The 18,757-nt window shown below is 41.1% G+C and overlaps 1 protein-coding gene across 4 annotated transcripts in view; it reads left to right on the forward strand.

The window, feature by feature from the left end:
• HCFC2 (host cell factor C2) overlaps positions 1-18,757 on the forward strand; it is a 60,623-nt gene that overhangs the window by 12,911 nt on the left and 28,955 nt on the right. For all 4 annotated transcript variants that reach the window (XR_012251190.1, XM_073651544.1, XM_073651543.1 and 1 more), the window contains exons 3-10: positions 2,731-2,891; positions 8,291-8,499; positions 10,942-11,026; positions 11,341-11,441; positions 13,751-13,936; positions 15,670-15,924; positions 18,231-18,304; positions 18,501-18,636. Coding sequence is in view for 3 of the 4 variants with exons in the window: in XM_073651544.1 (XP_073507645.1) it covers positions 2,731-2,891; positions 8,291-8,499; positions 10,942-11,026; positions 11,341-11,441; positions 13,751-13,936; positions 15,670-15,924; positions 18,231-18,304; positions 18,501-18,636 (1,207 nt within the window). In the remaining variant the exon portion in view is untranslated. The remainder of the gene's footprint in view (positions 1-2,730; positions 2,892-8,290; positions 8,500-10,941; positions 11,027-11,340; positions 11,442-13,750; positions 13,937-15,669; positions 15,925-18,230; positions 18,305-18,500; positions 18,637-18,757) is intronic.

The following is an 18,757-nucleotide window of genomic DNA, read 5'->3' on the forward strand; positions in this document are numbered from 1 at the left end:
TAACACAATTTCTGGTAATTGCTGTATTTGCTTTTTATCATGCATTTTAAACAGCTTTCCTCCCTGCAGCCTTTTTTTATTAAAAAAAAAAAAATTTAAAAAATCATCCATAAGATAGGGGATAACTTGCTGATGACTGGGGTTTTTGACGGTGCTGCAAAAGCCTTCTCTGGGGTTCCAGAGTCCTGATTATGAGTTTGCTTGGACCCCCAGCGAACAACAAGATATTCTGCTACCCTCAGAATAGAGGACAGCTTGTGGGTTTGTTTTTTTTTGGAACTTTGGGAGTCAAGGACTGAAAATTCAGAGGAGACCACCTGCTATGATGTCTCCCATACGCAGCACATAGAAAGCTGTAGTGGCGCGTAGCAGAAGCAGGCATAACACAGTAGTACTGAGCTGTGTGGCTGTGCATCCATCAATGCAATAAAATTGCAGGTTGATCTGCCCATGGATGCTTTTAGCTCACTGTACCGAGTGCTCCTGACTCCTCCATGGAGTTTAATTGGAGCGGTAACTGGATACTTCTGTGAGGTGGCAGTTCATCTTGCTTTGAGCAAGACTTATTTTAGATGTTTTTCAGAGTGAATAATTATTTCAGGTGAGAGGCATAGTTAAGGGTTCAGCTCAAAGGGAACAAAACACATCTGAGTGGGTCTCTAATTTAGGTAACCATGTTTACAACTAAGGGGAAACACCCTAATCATAATAGGTAAAGGGGACGACCATGCTGTTGCTGAAAAAAAGCCACAAAACAATACAAAGACCAGGCCTGGTATTACCGCCATAGGATGACCATATAGTGGTAGATACCAGATCTCTGGAACATATCGGAAATTACAGTGTAGGTATAGATAGTGACTTACAGGTGATCTGCTTTCTGATGGAGTTGCTCACTTTTCCTAGTTTTGAAATCTGGAGCAGATTGACATAACCACTTCTCCAGCCACGATATGCAGAGATTACAACAAAAACACAGCTGACTTCTCACATTTCCTGCACCATCCCCATCTATTCCCGACCTGCACAAACTCCTCATCCTACTGTCACCCCAATACTGAGCCACTGCTGTATGTGTCTCTATTAATGCACCTGCTGTGTGGCAATGGCGCTCCTCTTACTTCCCCACATAGTAGTGTCCCTTGCAAAGTAAAATGCCCTCTAGATGGTAAAATTGCTCCTTCAAAAATATTAATGCCTTTTGTGAGTGGCCTAGAAAGTAATAATGCCTTCTGTGTGCCTCTTTGATGTTTACAATATACTGTGTGCCCCTATAATGTAAAAATAAATGTGCACTTAACATTTAATAATAACCCCTGATGAAACTAAATGGGAGGAGACACAGATTAGATATTAGAAAAAACTTTTTGACAGTTAGGGTGATTAATGAGTGGAACAGGCTGCCACGAGAGGTGGTGAGTTCCCCTTCAATGGACGTCTTCAAACAGAGGCTGGACAGACATCTGTCTGAGATGATTTAGTGAATCCTGCTTTGAGCAGAGGGTTGGACCCGATGACCCAGGAGGTCCCTTCCAACTCTACCATTCTATGATTCTATGAATCCCCCCACATACTGTAATACAGCCCGCTGAATTGCCATCCAAAAAGTAATAGTGCGTCAGAAAAAAAAAAATATATACACATACAGCCCCCCACGTACAGTATGATGGTCCCACAGCCCAATCACACATTATGATCATCATAGCTTCCACACACAGTATGAACTCCCCCATAGAGACCCACACGCAGTATGATATCCCATCATTAGTCTCCACACAGTATAATGCCCCAACACATTTGTATCATTCTCCTCATATTATGATGCCCCCCACAGTCCTCCTACAAGCACTAACTATTGAAATGAAAAATTACCATCATATGCTCCTAATCCTGGATCCTGAGTCTACACTGTAAGAGTCACAATGCGGTTGGACAGACGCAGCGACGTCCTCATACTGGGGCACGCTCAGGACATCACCACGGCCCTCTGCCCATGCCAGTACTTTGACGTCCTGTGGGCCAACCTGCCGCTCTGTGGGCCGCAGGACTAGACCAACCTGCAGCCTATAGAATGGAGAGCGGTAGGACAAGGAGACCATATCTCTCTGCTATCCACACAAGCGGAGAAAGAAACACATTTCTTTGATCAGATATATTATATTGTTTTATATATTTGCCTGTACTATTGTTTTTTTGGAGCAACAGTGAACTTTAGTTACCTCCTTATCCTAGTGGTAGACCAGAATTAAAGAGGTTGTCCACGACTTTTTCATTGATGACCTATCCTTAGGATGGTCATCCATGTGTCTGATCGGTCAGGGTCCTTACACCTGTCAACCCGTGCTGATCAGCTGTTATCCGTGTTGGTGCTTGCCGGACAGGAATACTCACTTGCGAAGCTGGCCGTCTTCTGGTAGTGGCCAAGGCTTGGTTGTGCACATCCGCCTCCTAATCAAATCAATAGGAGGCCGATGAGTAGTACCCTGCAGCGGCCACTATCAGAAGACGGAGCAGCTCCTCAAGTGAGTATTTCCAGATCGGCAGGGGTGCCGGGTGTTGGACTCCGACCGATCAGACGTTGATGACCTATCCTGAACATAGGTCATCAATGAAAAAATAGTGGACAACCTCTTTAAGTAGAAGGTTGTGTAGTATATGAGCTATAATATATGAAGAATAAGTATAAAGTCTATAAATTGTAATCTTATATTTATTTTCTTTTTCCTCAAGGCAAGTCGTTGGCTATGGAAAAAGTTAAAGCCTCACCCTTTACCCAGTGGGTCCCTGCCCTGTCCTCGTCTCGGGCACAGTTTGTCACTCCATGGCAATAAATGTTATTTATTTGGTGGCCTTGCCAATGAGAGTGAAGACAACAATAACAATATTCCCAGGTATATTCATGTGTGATTAATGTTTTTCAAAGCATCGTTTATCATCTCTAAGATCACCCCTAATCCTACATTTTTCCAAACTGAATAACCCCAAGTTTAATAACCTATCTTGGTAATGCAGTCCACAGGTTGTATCCCTGAACTCCATGTGTGCTCCGGCGCTGAGCCCACGTGTTATCGGGCACATGACAGCTGATCTGATCGGAATCGCGATCCACCCACGGCTGTTAACATGTAAATGCCGCTGACAGTGGCATTTAACATCGCTGTACCGCAATCATGTCACTAGTCTCATCCATCGGCACCCGTGTCACATGACTGCGGGTCGCTGATGGGTTGGCATGACAACCCTGTGGTTGTCATTGCCAGGATGCTACGAGCGCTGCCCAGCGGTCGGCGCTCATAGCGAGTGATCATTTTAGCTACACACAGCTAGCCCTTCTAGTCTCCCATGGAGACTATTGAAGCATGGGAAAAGTAAAAAAAAAAATACATTTTTTTTTTTTACAAAAAATATAAAAGTTTAAATCACCCCCTTTTCTCCCCATTCAAAATGAAACAATAAAAGAAAATGAAATATACACATATTTGGTATCGTCGCATTCAAAATTGCCCGATCTACCAATATATAAGAAAAAAAAGAATTAATCGAATCGGCAAACGGAATGATGAGAAAAAAATCAAAACGCTAGAATTGCTTTTTTTAGTTGCCACAACATTGCTATAGAATGCAGTAACAGACGATCAAAAGATCGGATCTACCCCAAAATGGTATTAATAAAAACATCAGCTCGGTGCGCAAAAAATAAGCCCTCACCCGGCTACGGATCTTGGGAAAATTACGCCTTTTGTTTTTTTTGCAAACTTTGGATTTTTTTCACCACTTTAATGAAAAAGAGCCTATACATGTTTGATATCTACGAACTTGTAATGACCTGGGGAATCATAATGGAGGGTCAGTTTTACCATATAGTGAACGTGGTAAAAAAATAAATAAATAAATATTGTGGAATTGCACTTTTTTTTTTTTTGCAATTTCACAGCACTTTGATTTTGTTTCCCGTCTTCCGGTACACAATATGCTAAAAACAATGGTGTCGTTTAAAAGTACAACTCGTCCCACAAAAAACAAGCCCTCACATGGCAATATTTACAGAAAAATCTAAAAGTGATGGCTCCTGGAAGAAGAGGAGAAAAAAACAAAAACGGAAAATCCCAAGGTCGCGAAGATGTTAAAGGGGTTTTCCCTAGAAAAAAGTTAATTTACAAAGTTGATTTTAATCAATAGATATTGGAATAATAATAGTTTCCACAATTGGATGTGTTTCAAAAAAAGTGTACTGTGTAATGGCTGTGTCTGACCGTGCAGGGACATGGTCTGATCATACAACAGCTCCTGGGCAGGGGAGGAAGAAAAAGAGTATATAGACAGGACAGCACGGGATCACAGCTGATTCTTTTTGTGAGGTAAAACATTTCCATGCCTGTTTTTAAGAATCAGCTGTGATCCCCTGCTGTAATGATTGTATACTCGGTTGTGTCATCCCCCGCCCAGGAGATGTGGTATGATCAGACCATGTTCCTGTATGGTCAGACACAGACATTACACAGTACACAGCAGGGGCGCATTTATAAGATTATCTCAGCACAGGAACATTTTTTGTAAACACAACCAATTGTGGAAATTATTATTATTCAAAGATCCATTGTTTAAAATAAACTTTGTTCTTGGGACAACACCTTTAATAACCTTGTTTGCTTTTCTCTGCACCTGATCTAGTTCAGCTATATCCTTCTTATACACCGGTCACCAAAATTGTACAAAGTATTCTCAGTGTGGCCGCACTAGTGACTTTTATATAGAGGCAAAACTATGTTCTGGTCACAAGCATCTATGCCTCTTTTATTGCATCCCATTATCTCATTTCCCTTGGCTGCGCCTGCCTGACACTGATCACAGTGGAGTTTGCTGTCCACCCATACACCTAAGTGTTTTTTAGTGACAGTTTTACAATTTAGTGCATAATTATATATTTTATTTCCTCTGCCCAAGTGCATAACCTTTCATGTATCTACATTACATTTCAATTGCCATTTCTCTGCCCAAGCCTCCAGCTTACATAAATCCTTCTGTAATATTAAATTATCCTCCTTTGTACTGATTACCCTGCAGAGCTTGCTAATATTGTAATTACACTCTGTATGCCCCCCAACAAGGTCATTAATAAATGTTAAAAAGAAGAGGGCCCAATGTGGACCCCTGTGGTACCCCACTGTTAACTTTCACCCAATCCGAGTGTGTTCCATTAATAACCACCCTTTGTTTCCAATCACTGATCCAGTCGATAAGCCAGTCTCATTTTGTATACCAACCTTTTGTGTGGCACTGTGTAAAAAACCTTTGTAAAGTTCATATACACAACATCCACTGCCTTCCCCTGGTCAAGTCTGGAACTTGCCTCCTCATAGAAGCTGATCAGATTAGTTTAACAGGACCGATACCCCATAAATCCATGTTGATGCTCAGTTATGAAGTTATCCTTCTTGAGATGCTCCAGGATAGCACCTCTTAGGAAACCCTCAAGGATTTTACCCACAGCCGAGGTTAAATTTACAAGCTCATCTATTGTCCCCTTTTTTGACTGTTATTATGGGATCTGTGGATATTAAAAATAAAGGTCTGTCTATCACTGCACCTAATACCTGCAGTAGTCAGGGTGTATGCCATCATGGCCCTGGGATTTGTCTACGTTTAGTGATTTTGAGCGGCACCGTTCTTCCTGCTGGGTTAAGCAGGGGACCTTTAGTGGAGAATTTCTAGTTTCCCTGATCATGTCATCTGTCATTGGATTTTCTTCTTTAAATACTAAAAAGAAAAAGGAGTATAGCATATTGGACTTTTCCTCATCCACTTCCACCATTTTGCCCAGACTATTTTGAGGGGGTCAGCACTATAATTTTTCAGTTTCTTACTGTTTATATAGTTGTAGGATATTTTGGGGTTATTTTTACTTTCTTTGCCAATGAGTCTCTCTGTCTGAATCTTTGCTGCCTTGATTTGATTTTTACATGTTCTGTTTTTTGTTTTTTTTCTATAATTATTTAATGCCTCGTCACTACCCTCTTGCTTTGATTCTCTAAACGCAATTTTTTTTTCATTTATTGTGCCCATTACAGCTCTATTTAGCCTTAGTGGTTTTATCCTTTTTCTAGCTTGTTTATACCCGTGGGGTGTATATTGTGCACAGGTCTTATTCAGATAACTTATAAAAGTGGCCAATTCCTTTGTGTATTTTTATTTCTCAGGATGTTGTCCCAGTTTATGGCACGAATTCGCCTTTCTGAAGTGTACTGTCCTTGTAGCCCCTCTACTGTACATCTTATTAAAGGATATATTTAAATGAATTATTTTGTGATCACTATTACTTAAGTGACCCCCAACCTTATGCTGTCTGGCCTTTTGGTCAATATTAAGTCTAGCAGTGCCCCTCTTCTTGTGTTCTGAATCAGTTGTGAAAGGTAATTGTCTGTCTATCATTGTTTTCAAAAACCTGTTTCCTTTGTTAGACCTGCAGGTTTCTGTTCCCCAATTTATATCAGGGTAGTTGAAGTTCCCCATAATAATTACTTCTCCTCGATTCGCTGCCTCATCTATTGGCTTTATGAGGATATTTTCTGCCACTTCCATTATATTTGGAAAATACCACTATCAATATTTTATTATTCTTTCTTCCTCCCCTTATCTCCACCCATAGGGACTCTACATTTCCATTTGCCTTTCATATATCATCACATAAGTTGGGTTTTAGGGACGATTTTACATATATACAAACCCTTTGCCCTTTCTTATTTGTATGTTCATTCCTGAACAGACGATCAACTGGTAAATTTACAGCCCAGTCATAGCTTTCCTCCAGCTATGTCTCCGTTTTATGTATTTCTCTGTACCTCTATTCCTGCTTAGTGTATTGACTGTCCTAACCCCTCCCCCAATTTCATTACTTTGTGCCCAGGTCCCCATCTACACTATCTTCCCTAGCGATACAGTAATTGCCCAAACCCCTGTCCCTAGTTTAAGCACTTCTCCAACCTTCTAACCATTTTTTCCCCTAGCACAGCTGCACCCTCCCCATTCAGGTGCAGCGCATCCCTAGTGTAGAGTCTGTAGCCAACAGAGAAGTCGGCACCATTCTCCAGAAAGCCAAAACACTCCTTCCTACACCAATTCCTGAACCACTTATTCCCCTCCCTAATCTCCCCCTGCTTCTCTGGCGTGGTACAGGCAGTATTTCAGAAAATACTTAATTTGAGGTCCTTGCTTTAAGCTTACAGCCTAATTCCCTGAAATCATTCTTTAAGGACCTTCCACCTACCTCTACCTTTGTCATTGGTGCCAACGTGCAACATGACCCCTGGTTCCTCCCCAGCCCCAGTAATGTCAATCCAATCAGCGATGTGCCGAACTTGAGCGCCAGGAAGGCAACACGCCATTCAGCGATGCCTGTCTTTGTGACAGATTGCCCTATCTGTTCCCCTAATAATGGAGTCCCCCACTACCAGCACCTGTCTACCCTGCACTGAATTCATCTTTTACTGTAAAGCTGGATACACACATCTGTGTATTACGTCCGAGTACAGACCACGATGCTCGAACCGGACACAGGTTTCCTGTCCCGAACTCACTAACCTCAAATATGAAGCTGTCAGGTTTGGGTCAGGAAATCCATGGCCAGTCCGTAGATCACGAGAAACAAATATAAGAAACCAGCCTAATGTTGTGCCTACATGATTATGCTTTGATTTGTCATTGTGTTAGGCTGTAGTACTTATAGGGGCATTATCAAGATTGACATTCATATACCAATCTTGGTGTAAGAAAAATAAGTGGTGAAGTCCTCTTAATGGATTTTGTACATCTTTAGTATTTGTTGAGTTTTTTTACATCAGTATGTGTAAGCCAAAACCAGAAGTGGGTGATGTGTTTCTATTATATTTTTCTGACAAAAACCAAACAAATGACAAAAGTGAGAATTTTTGCACAGCTACACATAATGTGTACCTTCCAATAATACGGCTCATCTCTGTAAAGTGCTTTAGGATTTGTCAGCGCTATAGAAATAAAAATAATTATTAAAAATTACTACTGTGTGTTATCTGAACTCCTGTATTGTGCTTTATGTTTGCTCCTATACAATATTGATTTTTTTTTTTGTATGATAAGCCTACTAAAAAACAGAATGCAAAAAAAAATAGTCATGAGGATGATGTACTTTACATTTAGTAACTATAGAGTCAGCAAATGTAAAGTCCAATAAGGTCTATCTTCAAAAACTGAAATTATGGATTAGTCAAACGTAAATTATTTTATTTAATTTGAGTTTGTTTTCTTCTCATGTCAGGTACCTAAATGACTTCTATGAGCTTGAGTTGCGTCAAGGAAGTGGAGTTGTGGGCTGGAGTATCCCTCAAACCAAAGGTTCCCCTCCTACACCACGGGAGTCCCATTCAGCAGTAATATACAGCAAGAAAGATCGTGGGAAATCAAAGCTATATATATTTGGAGGAATGTCTGGAAGTAGACTCCGTGACCTTTGGGAGCTAGATATTGGTGAGATATATGCATATTCACACAGAGAGAACTGTCAATCACCTTGTCTGGTTCAGGAGAAGCAGGGCTCAGGCTTTCTCTATGATTTCTGGTAGCAGCTAAACGTCTTTTTACATGAAAATATAGAATGAAACCGTAGACAACAATATGTCCACTGCATCCACCATATAGCGTGACACACAAGACTTGACAAAGCTGCTTTAATTATTAACTGGTTGTTAATTTCAAATTACTGGCTCCTGTGTAACCAACCCCATGCCAATAATGCCTGTAATCCAGCGATCCATATAAAGATTCTCACTTTCTCCGAATTGAGCACATTTCTTATAATTTTAACCCGATTTGTCATCTACCCTGCTGATGTAGGCAAAAATTTCCACAAAAATAGATAAGCAGATTCATGTGGTTGATTGTCTACCTCTACACAGCAGTGCAGAACCATGGAGAGGCAATGGAAGAAATGTATCAAAACTGGCTCAGAAGAAAATTAGATAGCTGGCCATGGTACTGCATCACATTTCAGCTGTCAACTTTCAGAGGCTAGAGAGTTTGAGCATTGATGTAAGTTTGAGTCCTACTTTTCCCCAAAAAATTTAAAGGGGATATCTAGTGGCAATTATTCAAGTATCAAGAGGCACTACTGACAATGGCGTTGATGGCCTCTTGCCAAGTATCATGCACATAGCCTGCAAATGCCTTACAAGTGGCTGTCTATGCCAAGTCACTTTACCTCTTGATGTAGAACAGCAAGGAGTTGGATGCCACCAATACTTGAGATGTGGTCATCTTGAGTATTGTGGAGACAGTCAACTTCTCTTTGTGTAGGATATTGACATCATCTAGAAAGATTTCTTTAAGATGAAGTGTTGGCAGCATCATTTGTCCCATTTTTGGTAGTGATGCGCCTTTCTAGATACATTTGCATATACCCTAATTAGAATGCGTGTCCATATACAGTACAGACCAAAAGTTTGGACACACCTTCTCATTTAAAGATTTTTCTGTATCTTCATGACTATGAAAATTGTACATTCACACTGAAGGCATCAAAACTATGAATTAACACATGTGAAATTATATACTTAACAAAAAAGTGTGAAACAACTGAAAATATGTCTTATATTCTAGGCTCTTCAAAGTAGCCACCTTTTGCTTTGATGACTGCTTTGCACACTCTGGTCAAATAGCCCTTACACAGCCTGGAGGTGTGTTTGGGGTCATTGTCTTGTTGAAAAATAAATGATGGTCCAACTAAACGCAAACCGGATGGAATAGCATGCCGCTGCAAGATGCTGTGGTAGCCATGCTGGTTCAGTATGCCTTCAATTTTGAATAAATCCCCAACAGTGTCACCAGCAAAGCACCCCCACACCATCACACCTCCTCCTCCATGCTTCACGGTGGGAACCAGGCATGTAGAGTCCATCCATTCACCTTTTCTGCGTCGCACAAAGACACGGTGGTTGGAACCAAAGATCTCAAATTTGGACTCATCAGACCAAAGCACAGATTTCCACTGGTCTAATGTCTATTCCTTGTGTTCTTTAGCCCAAACAAGTCTCTTCTGCTTGTTGCCTGTCCTTAGCAGTGGTTTCCTAGCAGCTATTTTATAATGAAGGCCTGCTGCACAAAGTCTCCTCTTAACAGTTGTTGTAGAAATGTGTCTGCTGCTAGAACTCTGTGTGGCATTGACCTGGTCTCTAATCTGAGCTGCTGTTAACCTGCGATTTCTGAGGCTGGTATCCTCAGAAGCAGAGGTGACTCTTGGTCTTCCTTTCCTGGGGCGGTCCTCATGTGAGCCAGTTTCTTTGTAGCACTTTATGGTTTTTGCAACTGCACTTGGGGACACTTTCAAAGTTTGCCCAATTTTTCACACTGACTGACCTTCATTTCTTAAAGTAATGATGGCCACTCGTTTTTCTTTACTTAGCTGCTTTTTTCTTGCCATAATAAAAATTATAACAGTCTATTCAGTAGGACTATCAGCTGTGTATCCACCTGACTTCTACACAACACAACTGATGATGGTCCCAACCCCATTTATAAGGCAAGAAATCCCACTTATTAAACCTGACAGGGCACACCTGTGAAGTGAAAACCATTTCCGGTGACTACCTTTTGAAGCTCATCAAGAGAATGCCAAGAGTGTGCAAAGCAGTCATCAAAGCAAAAGGTGGCTATTTTGAAGAACCTAGAATATAAGACATATTTTCAGTTGTTTCACACTTTTTTGTTAAGTATATAATTCCACATGTGTTAATTCATAGTTTTGATGCCTTCAGTGTGAGTGTACAATTTTCAAAGTCATGAAGATACAGAAAAATCTTTAAATGAGAAGGTGTGTCCAAACTTTTGGTCTGTACTGTACTCTACATTAAGTCTGCTTCTATTTTATAATTTGTGATCTTTTCATAGTTAATGGTTTTTCTATGCTTTCTGTAGAATCTATGACATGGAGTAGTCCGGAGACCAAAGGAGTATTCCCTTTACCTAGAAGTCTTCATACTGCCAATGTTATAGGAAATAGGTAAGATCAGCCTTCTAAATAGACTTGATGCTCATCTTCAGGCACATCGTGCACGGCAGCAAAAGAAACTAAATACGCTGTTACTTTTGTGGGTATTTGTAACTTAAGGCGGTGGTCCACTTTCCATCATCTTTGTTTAGAATGGTCCCGTGATATTGAGATCTTCACATGGTATCTCACTACTGGGGCTTTCAGAGATCAGCTGTTAACCGGAGGGAGACCCAGGACCAAGTTTTCAGTTCCTTCTCTTATAATTTTTTTGCCTTGACATTATGTGAGTGATTACTGTTTTTTTTTTCTTCTTCTTCTTTCAGAATGTATGTTTTTGGTGGCTGGGTTCCACTGACATTCGACAATGTTAGCCCTCAAGAGAGCCAATGGAAATGCACCAATTCATTTTCCTTTTTGGATCTGGGTCTGTATTATTCACTTTCTGCCATACTGTAATTCGGACCTGTACTATATACTGTGCTGCTCACCATTATTGGCACCCCTTCATTTTTTTCATAGACTGTACAATATCTTCAGAAATAAATGGAAATGTACCAAAGTTATATCCTCAAAGTTTTCTAATTAGTGGTCCAAAGTATAAAACATTGTTTTCCTACTTCCATGTTGCAATTTCAAAGAAAAAACAGAATAAACAGCATGTGCAGCAATAAAGGCACCCCTAATTAATTCTTGGTTGCACACCCTTTGGCATTGCTGACAGTCTCCAAACGTTTCTTGTAGCCATCTATAAGCTTCTTGCACTTCTCAGTTGGAATTTTCTCCCACTCTTCCTTTGCAGTTTGTTCAAGCTCTTGAATGTTTGCCGAGTTCTTTTTCCCAATGGCAGATTTCAGCTCACCCCAAAGGTTTTCAATGGGATTGAGGTCAGGACTCATTTCTGGCCATTTTAAAACAGTCCGTTTTTTTTCTTTTTCAACCATTCCTGTGTACTTTTGGATGTGTGCTTTGGTCATTGTCTTGCTGGAGGGAACCATGATCTTCGACTCCAACCAAGTTTTCTTACACTGGGTTGGACATTTTGCTCTAAAATCTCTTGATAATTCTCTGATTTCATGATTACTGTGATATGGTCAAGGCCTCCAGTACCAGATGCAGCAAAGAAACCCCACAGCATTATGGATCTTACACCATGCTTAACTTTTGGATAGGTGTTCTTTTCCTTATAATCTTTGCATTGTCAAAAAGCTCTATTTTTATTTTATCTGTCCACAAAACATTTTCCCAGAAGGATTGTGGTTTGACAAGGTACTCTTTGGCAAAGATCAGTCGTTCCTTTTTTACATATTTTCTTCAGCAATGGTTTCTTCCTTGGCCTTCGCCCATAAAGCTCTGCTTGGTTTAGTGTGCGGCATATGGTACTTGTTGAAACCATGACCCCAGACTGTTCCAGGTTGGCCTTCAGGTGTTTGGATGTTTGACGTGGCATTTTTTGACCATTCGCACCAACCTTCCAAGACATCTCTTTTCAATTTTCCTCTTTCCCCCACGTCCAGGGAGGTTCTTGACGGTTCAATGCTTGGCAGACTTCTTAATAACACATTTGAAACTGGGATACCAAGTTCTTTGGAGATGGCCTTATACCCTTTGGAAGTCTTGTGTTTGCTAATAATAGCTGCTCTGATGTCCTCAGACTACTTGTTTGTCTTCCCCATTGTGATGAAGGAACAGGGCCTACCATGTGGCTTTTTAAAACACTGACGTCCTCATTCATTGGCTAATTCATGTCACATGGGCACCGACAATTAATCACAGGAGAATCTCTCTTGTGATTTACCGCAGGCGAGTCAAAATGTGTTTCCATACTAAATTAATGTAAAGGTGCCAATACCAGTGACACAGCAAGGTTTAGGTTTTTCTATTTTTCCCTCCCATTGTTTTTTGTTTCATATTATTGTTTATCATTTGCTCTTTTGTATTTAGCACGAGTCTCTATACAAAAAAACTGTTTCACTTGATTCATTTTTTTCAGGAGATATTCCACATTATGTACTTAAACTTCATGGGTGCCAATAACGCTGAGCAGGACTGTATGTGTGCTGTATGCTTTTATATGTGGTTTGGTTGGTAGTGTTAGGCTATGTGCCCACGATGCTGAAATGCTCCGGATTTTTTCCTGAGCGTTTCTGCATCTCCCTGGCAGAAAAAACGCATGCGGATTGTACATGCGGATTGTACATGCGGATTGTACATGCGGATTGTACATGCGTTTTCCTGCCAGGGACAAGCGGATGTGAAGCGTTCTTCACTTGTATTTCCGCATGCGGGTTGTCAAGCGCTTTCCAGGCGATTTTAGCATCACTTGGAAAAGTGCTTGACAACTTGGTCACACTATATAGATCCATGCAGCCGGCATCGATTTATATAGTGTGACCAAGTTAGTTAAAAAAAAAAGAATAAAAATGGTAAAAAAAACAAACAAACAACATATACTCACCTTCCGATGGCCCCCGGTCTCCTTCTCCGATGCGTCCGGTCTTCCCGGTGTCTCACGATTGTGTAAAAGGTCATGCCATGACGTCATTTAATCATGTGACACTTTATTGGGGAACATTGCAGACCTTCTACCAATTGGTTTTTAAGCGTTTCTGCAGCGGAATTGCTGCTGCGGAAACGCTTAAACGCATAGTGGGCACACAGCCTTACACTATTTGTATTCTTGGTAGACTTTATATACATAATGACTGACTCCTTTTTTTTCCTGATCTCATCTAGACTCCTTGGAATGGACGTCTTTAATGTCAGACTCTACAGAAGATAGGAAAGATTGGCCATGGCCTAGAGCAGGACACTGTGCAGTCACAATTGGGAAACGATTATATATCTGGAGTGGAAGGGATGGTTACAAGAAGGCATGGAACTGCCAAGTTTGTTGCAAAGACCTTTGGTACATCGACACAGGTAGCTGCATTGACAATACTGTGTTATTGTATTTTCTTACCATGAATAAATAAGGTATAGAATGTATTAAGAATTCTTTTGTGCTAAAGTTGTTCTCCAACTATTCAATTTAAAGTTTTTTTTTTTATACTTTCAAGTTTCTGTAAATTTACCAGCGACTAGATGAATGAGGATACTGGTAGGCTGGATAAAGAAGTGTAAGATTCATGGATCTTTTCTAACAACTGACATACTGTGTCAGATATTTAATTGGTTTTGCACATATTCTGGGATTTCACATAAAAATAATCTTCTATAGTAATCTGTCTACTGATACTGATGGACAGAAAAAAAATGTATTTGGCACCATTCAGACGTGGGAAGACATATCATTTATAGTCTAGGGCTGTTCATATGTCCGTTTTTTTTTTCCCTTCAATTGTCTGCAAAAAAACAAAGCAAAAATGAGACATGTTCTTTTTTTATCTGATTTACAGACTTGCTCATTAAAATCAATGTCTATGAAGAAAACAGCCAGCACATGATGCCATCTGTGGATCATCCAAGTGCTGTTCTTTCTTTTTATTTTATTTATTTATTTTTTGTCTGAGAAAAACTGATGCCACTCTGATAGTAAAAAATGGATGGATGAAAATTGGATCCATCACAGTCGTACACAAAAATGTGTCTGAATGAGGCCTGAGAATTCATTACTGTGCCAGACTTTCTGCTAATTTATACTGCTTTCTGGAATTAGTACGTTTTTATTTCAGTATCGGGGTCACTGATTTACATGGTTTTTCCATTGTCATAATCTCATATTCCTATTATAGGTCAGACCAGTGCTCATTGCAACACCGAGTGCAGGGCAGCAGACTGAGCTCTCGTCTCATTGCTTTCACATAGCTTTTAGGCTTCGGTCAGACGGAGTTGTGCTAACGCGGCTGAAATCTGTAGCAGCATGCAGTCACTGGTATTTGTAAATTGATTGTTAACCGAGCACATAATTTTGTGGGAGAACATACTTCTGTAAAATGGTTGTAATGGCCACGTTGTTTTGTCAGTGAAACCACTGTTCTGCAAAATCATGCTCCCCTTTTACCAATCAATTTAAAGACTGCAGCGGCTGCTAAGTCATAATGGCTAGACTGCAATTCTTGCAACATATCAAGAAATCAGCGCAGTTTTACTGCAAGTTCCTTTAGTTTAGCATTTTTTTTTATTAAAATGAATCTGGCACCAGGTTTTTGCTACCCCGTCTGATGGCAGTCTGACATAGGGGCAGAAAAACTCCAGTTCCAGCGATGTCACTTGCTAGGCTGCTTGCTGTCATTTTTATTAAAATCCCTGTTTTATCTGCTGCAGATCTACCAGTTCTCTGAATGCTGAGCTCTGTATAACCCCCACCCACACCCCTGATTGGCAGCTCTCTGTGCACACTGTGCTTTGGCAGAAAGCTGCCAATTAGTGGGCAGGGGAAAGGTTGTGCAGAGCTCATGAATATGGAGGACTACCCAGCTGCAGATTTACTAGTGCTCCAGTGATAATCTTCTGCTAATAAAACAGTTGTTTTTTTTTTCATCTAAGCAGCAGCAAGCTGCCCAGTAAAGTGACACATCACTGGAGTCAGGGTATCTGTCTCTACATTATGCTGCTCTCAGAATAGGCGGTAAAAACTTGGTGAAAAATTCCCTTTTAAAATGCTAGTGGCCATCACCTCATGCCGTTCATGAATTTGTTTTCTTCTGTTTCAGAGAAACCTCCTCCGCCTTCCCAGGTGCAGCTGGTATTGGCCACCACAAATTCTTTTCATGTGAAATGGAATGAGATACCGACTGTTGAAGGATATCTTCTACAACTGAGTCCAGAATCGCCAGCTTCAACTGGTGCTGGAAAGCCTGCCCCCCTCAGTGAGATCTCTGCTCTGAGCTCTACCATCACATCCACAGCACGTGCTGGTCCACTGCATTCACAGAGTGGGCTTGTATGCCCTCAGCGGTTTGAGGAAAGTAAGTTAGAAGCATCAAAATGACATGGTATATGCCTTGATTACTGGCTGGCGCCCTGACCTATATGCCTTCAACTCCCTCCATAAGTTTTCTATGGGATTAAGGTCTGGAGACTGGCTAGGCCACTCCATGACCTTACTGTGCTTCTTTTTGAGACCCTCCTTGGTTGCCTTGGCGGTATGTTTTGGGTCATTGTCTTGCTGAAAGACCCAGCAGCCACGACCCATTTTCAATGCTCTTATTGAGGGAAGGAGGTTGTTGGCCAAAATCTCGCGATACATGACCCCATCCATCTTCCCTTCAGTACGGTGCAGTCGTCATGTCCCCTTTGCAGAAAAGCACCCCTAAAGTATAATGTTTCCCCCACCATGCTTCACGGTTGGGACGATGTTCTTAGGGTTGTACTCGTACTTCTTCTGCCTCCAAACACGGCGAGTTGAGTTAATGCCAAAGAGCTCAATTTTTATCTCATCTGACCACAGCACCTTCTCTCAATAACTCACAGAATCATCCAGGTGTTCATTGGCAGACTTCAGATGGGCCTGCACATGTTCCTTCTTAAGCAGGGGGACCTTGCGGACACTGTAAGATTTTAAACCTTTAAAGCGTAATGTGTTACCAATGGTTTTCTTGGTGACTGTGGTCCCAGCTGCCTTGAGATCATTAACAAGTCCCCCCCGTGTAGTTTTAGGCTGTGTGCCCACGTAGCATTTTTCAAGCGTTTTTGATGCGGAATTTCCGCAGCGTAAACGCTTGAAAAACGCTTGGTAACACGCACCCCATGGTCCCCAATGGGATTCCGCAAGTTCTATGCACATGCTGCGGATTTTTCCGCAGCGTTTATGCTGCGTTCAAAAATCCGCAGCATGTCATTTAATTTTGCGTTTCCGCAAGCAGAATTGCCTTTGTTCAATGCATAAAAAACGCAAGGCAATTCCGCATGTGGAAAACGCGTGATAAACGCGCGATAAACGCGTGCGGAATTCCGCATGCGTTTTTCCGGGAGAGGACTTGCATTTATGCAGCAGAAATTTTCTGCTTCATAAATGCAACGTGGGCACATAGCCTTAGGCTGATCTCTCACCTTCCTCATGATCAAGCATACCCCACGAGGTGAGATTTTGCATGGTGCCACAGATCGATGTCGATTGACAGTCATTTTGTATTTCTTCCATTTTCTTACTATTGCACCAACAGTTGTCTCCTTCTCACCCAGCGTCTTACTTAGGTTTTTTTAGCCCATTCCAGCTTTGTGCAGGTGTATGATTTTGTCCCTGACATCCTTAGAAAGCTCTTTGGTCTTGCCCATGTTGTAGAGGTTAGAGTCTGACTGATTAATTGAGTCTGTGGACAGGAGTCTTTTATACAGGTGACTATGTAAGACAGCTGTCTTTAATGCAGGTAAAGAGTTGATTAGGAGCGTCTGACTGGTCTGTAGGAGCCAGAACTCATAATGGTTTATAGGGGATCAAATACTTATTTCTCACTGCAAAATGCAAATAAATGCATCTAATTTATACAATGTGATTTTCTTGTTTTTTTTTTGGGGGGGGGGGGGGTATTCTATTTTGTAATTCGCTCTTCACAAATACAGTAACATGGCAGCCACCTCCTAGAGGGCTGGCCAAATGTTTAAAAAAAATAAATAAATAACACTGGCCTCACGCATCCTCTTCGTCCTCTTCACCTGATGCCTTGTTTTCCGGCACGAGTAGGCCTCTGACATACCTGCACACTAGTGATGGCGCAGCTCAATGATGTCAGAGGCCTAATCATGTGAGAAGACAGAACCTGGCGTGAAAGAGGATCAATGCGACGGGGAAAGGGAGAAAGATGAGGCGTGGAGGACTGGAATTGTATGTAATTTTTTTAATTTATTTTATTTTGCATCTTCTGTTCTGTTATGTTCTGGCAGCTGCAGAGACCATAGTGCATAATAAGGAACATTCAATACGCAAAGAATAACTTGACTGTGTGATTTGCTCAACTCGAATCTCAGCAGATCCACTCCTCTAATAACCACCATGCATGCAATATTGCACTATGTTCACATGTCCACTTTGGATAAATTTGTAATTGATCCAGTTGATGAAAAAATGAAAATGTATCTTTTTGCATGCCTTTTTGATCTGCTTTGAATTAATCCAGTTTTAATAGATGTGTGTTTCGGCAACTTTAGTGTTCTTGAAAGTCACAGTGGCTAATAAAATATCCATTAAAGGGATGATGTAATGACAAACCAGTATGATCTGTTTACCAAAGACTTTTAGTCTTAAATATGAGAATATTGTGCTATTTGTACGCAGGTGTGGACAGCCCGGCCTCTCCCGAGGTCAGGGTAGACATTTGTCACCAGAACAGCAGCGGACTGAGCAGTCAGGTGAGCGTCAATAGTCTGTGTCCTTTATCTGTGCTGTTGTGTGATCCATCCAGATACTTAACACTTTATTGTCTTTGATGGCGTTGCCTCATTTCCTCGAGGAGCCAGATTATTTAGGAGGGCCATATTTAAAATATTTTGCATTTTTACTTGTCGTTTCCTATTTTAAATTTATTGTTCCTGTTTCATTTACTAGGTATCTACGTCTGGGTTTGTGCAGCATAGTGCTTCAGATCATGAGGTCGTGGATATGAAGGAATCGCTGGCCGAGAAACAAACTCTTTTTAGTGGAAATACAGAGATAAATGGCAAATTAAAAGGATCAAAAATAGGTAAGAGGAGCACCCGCCTGTAGATAAAATGGCCTGCATGTATTGGGCGGGCATGATGAGTGTTTTACAATGTGCTCCACTAAGAACCCTCATGTCTATAGGCTCCTATTCTGGTTCACAC

This window comes from Phyllobates terribilis, unplaced genomic scaffold (assembly GCF_046119375.1).
Source record: "Phyllobates terribilis strain yellow unplaced genomic scaffold, ASM4611937v1 Scaffold_11__3_contigs__length_659146591, whole genome shotgun sequence".
NCBI lineage: Eukaryota > Metazoa > Chordata > Amphibia > Anura > Dendrobatidae > Phyllobates > Phyllobates terribilis.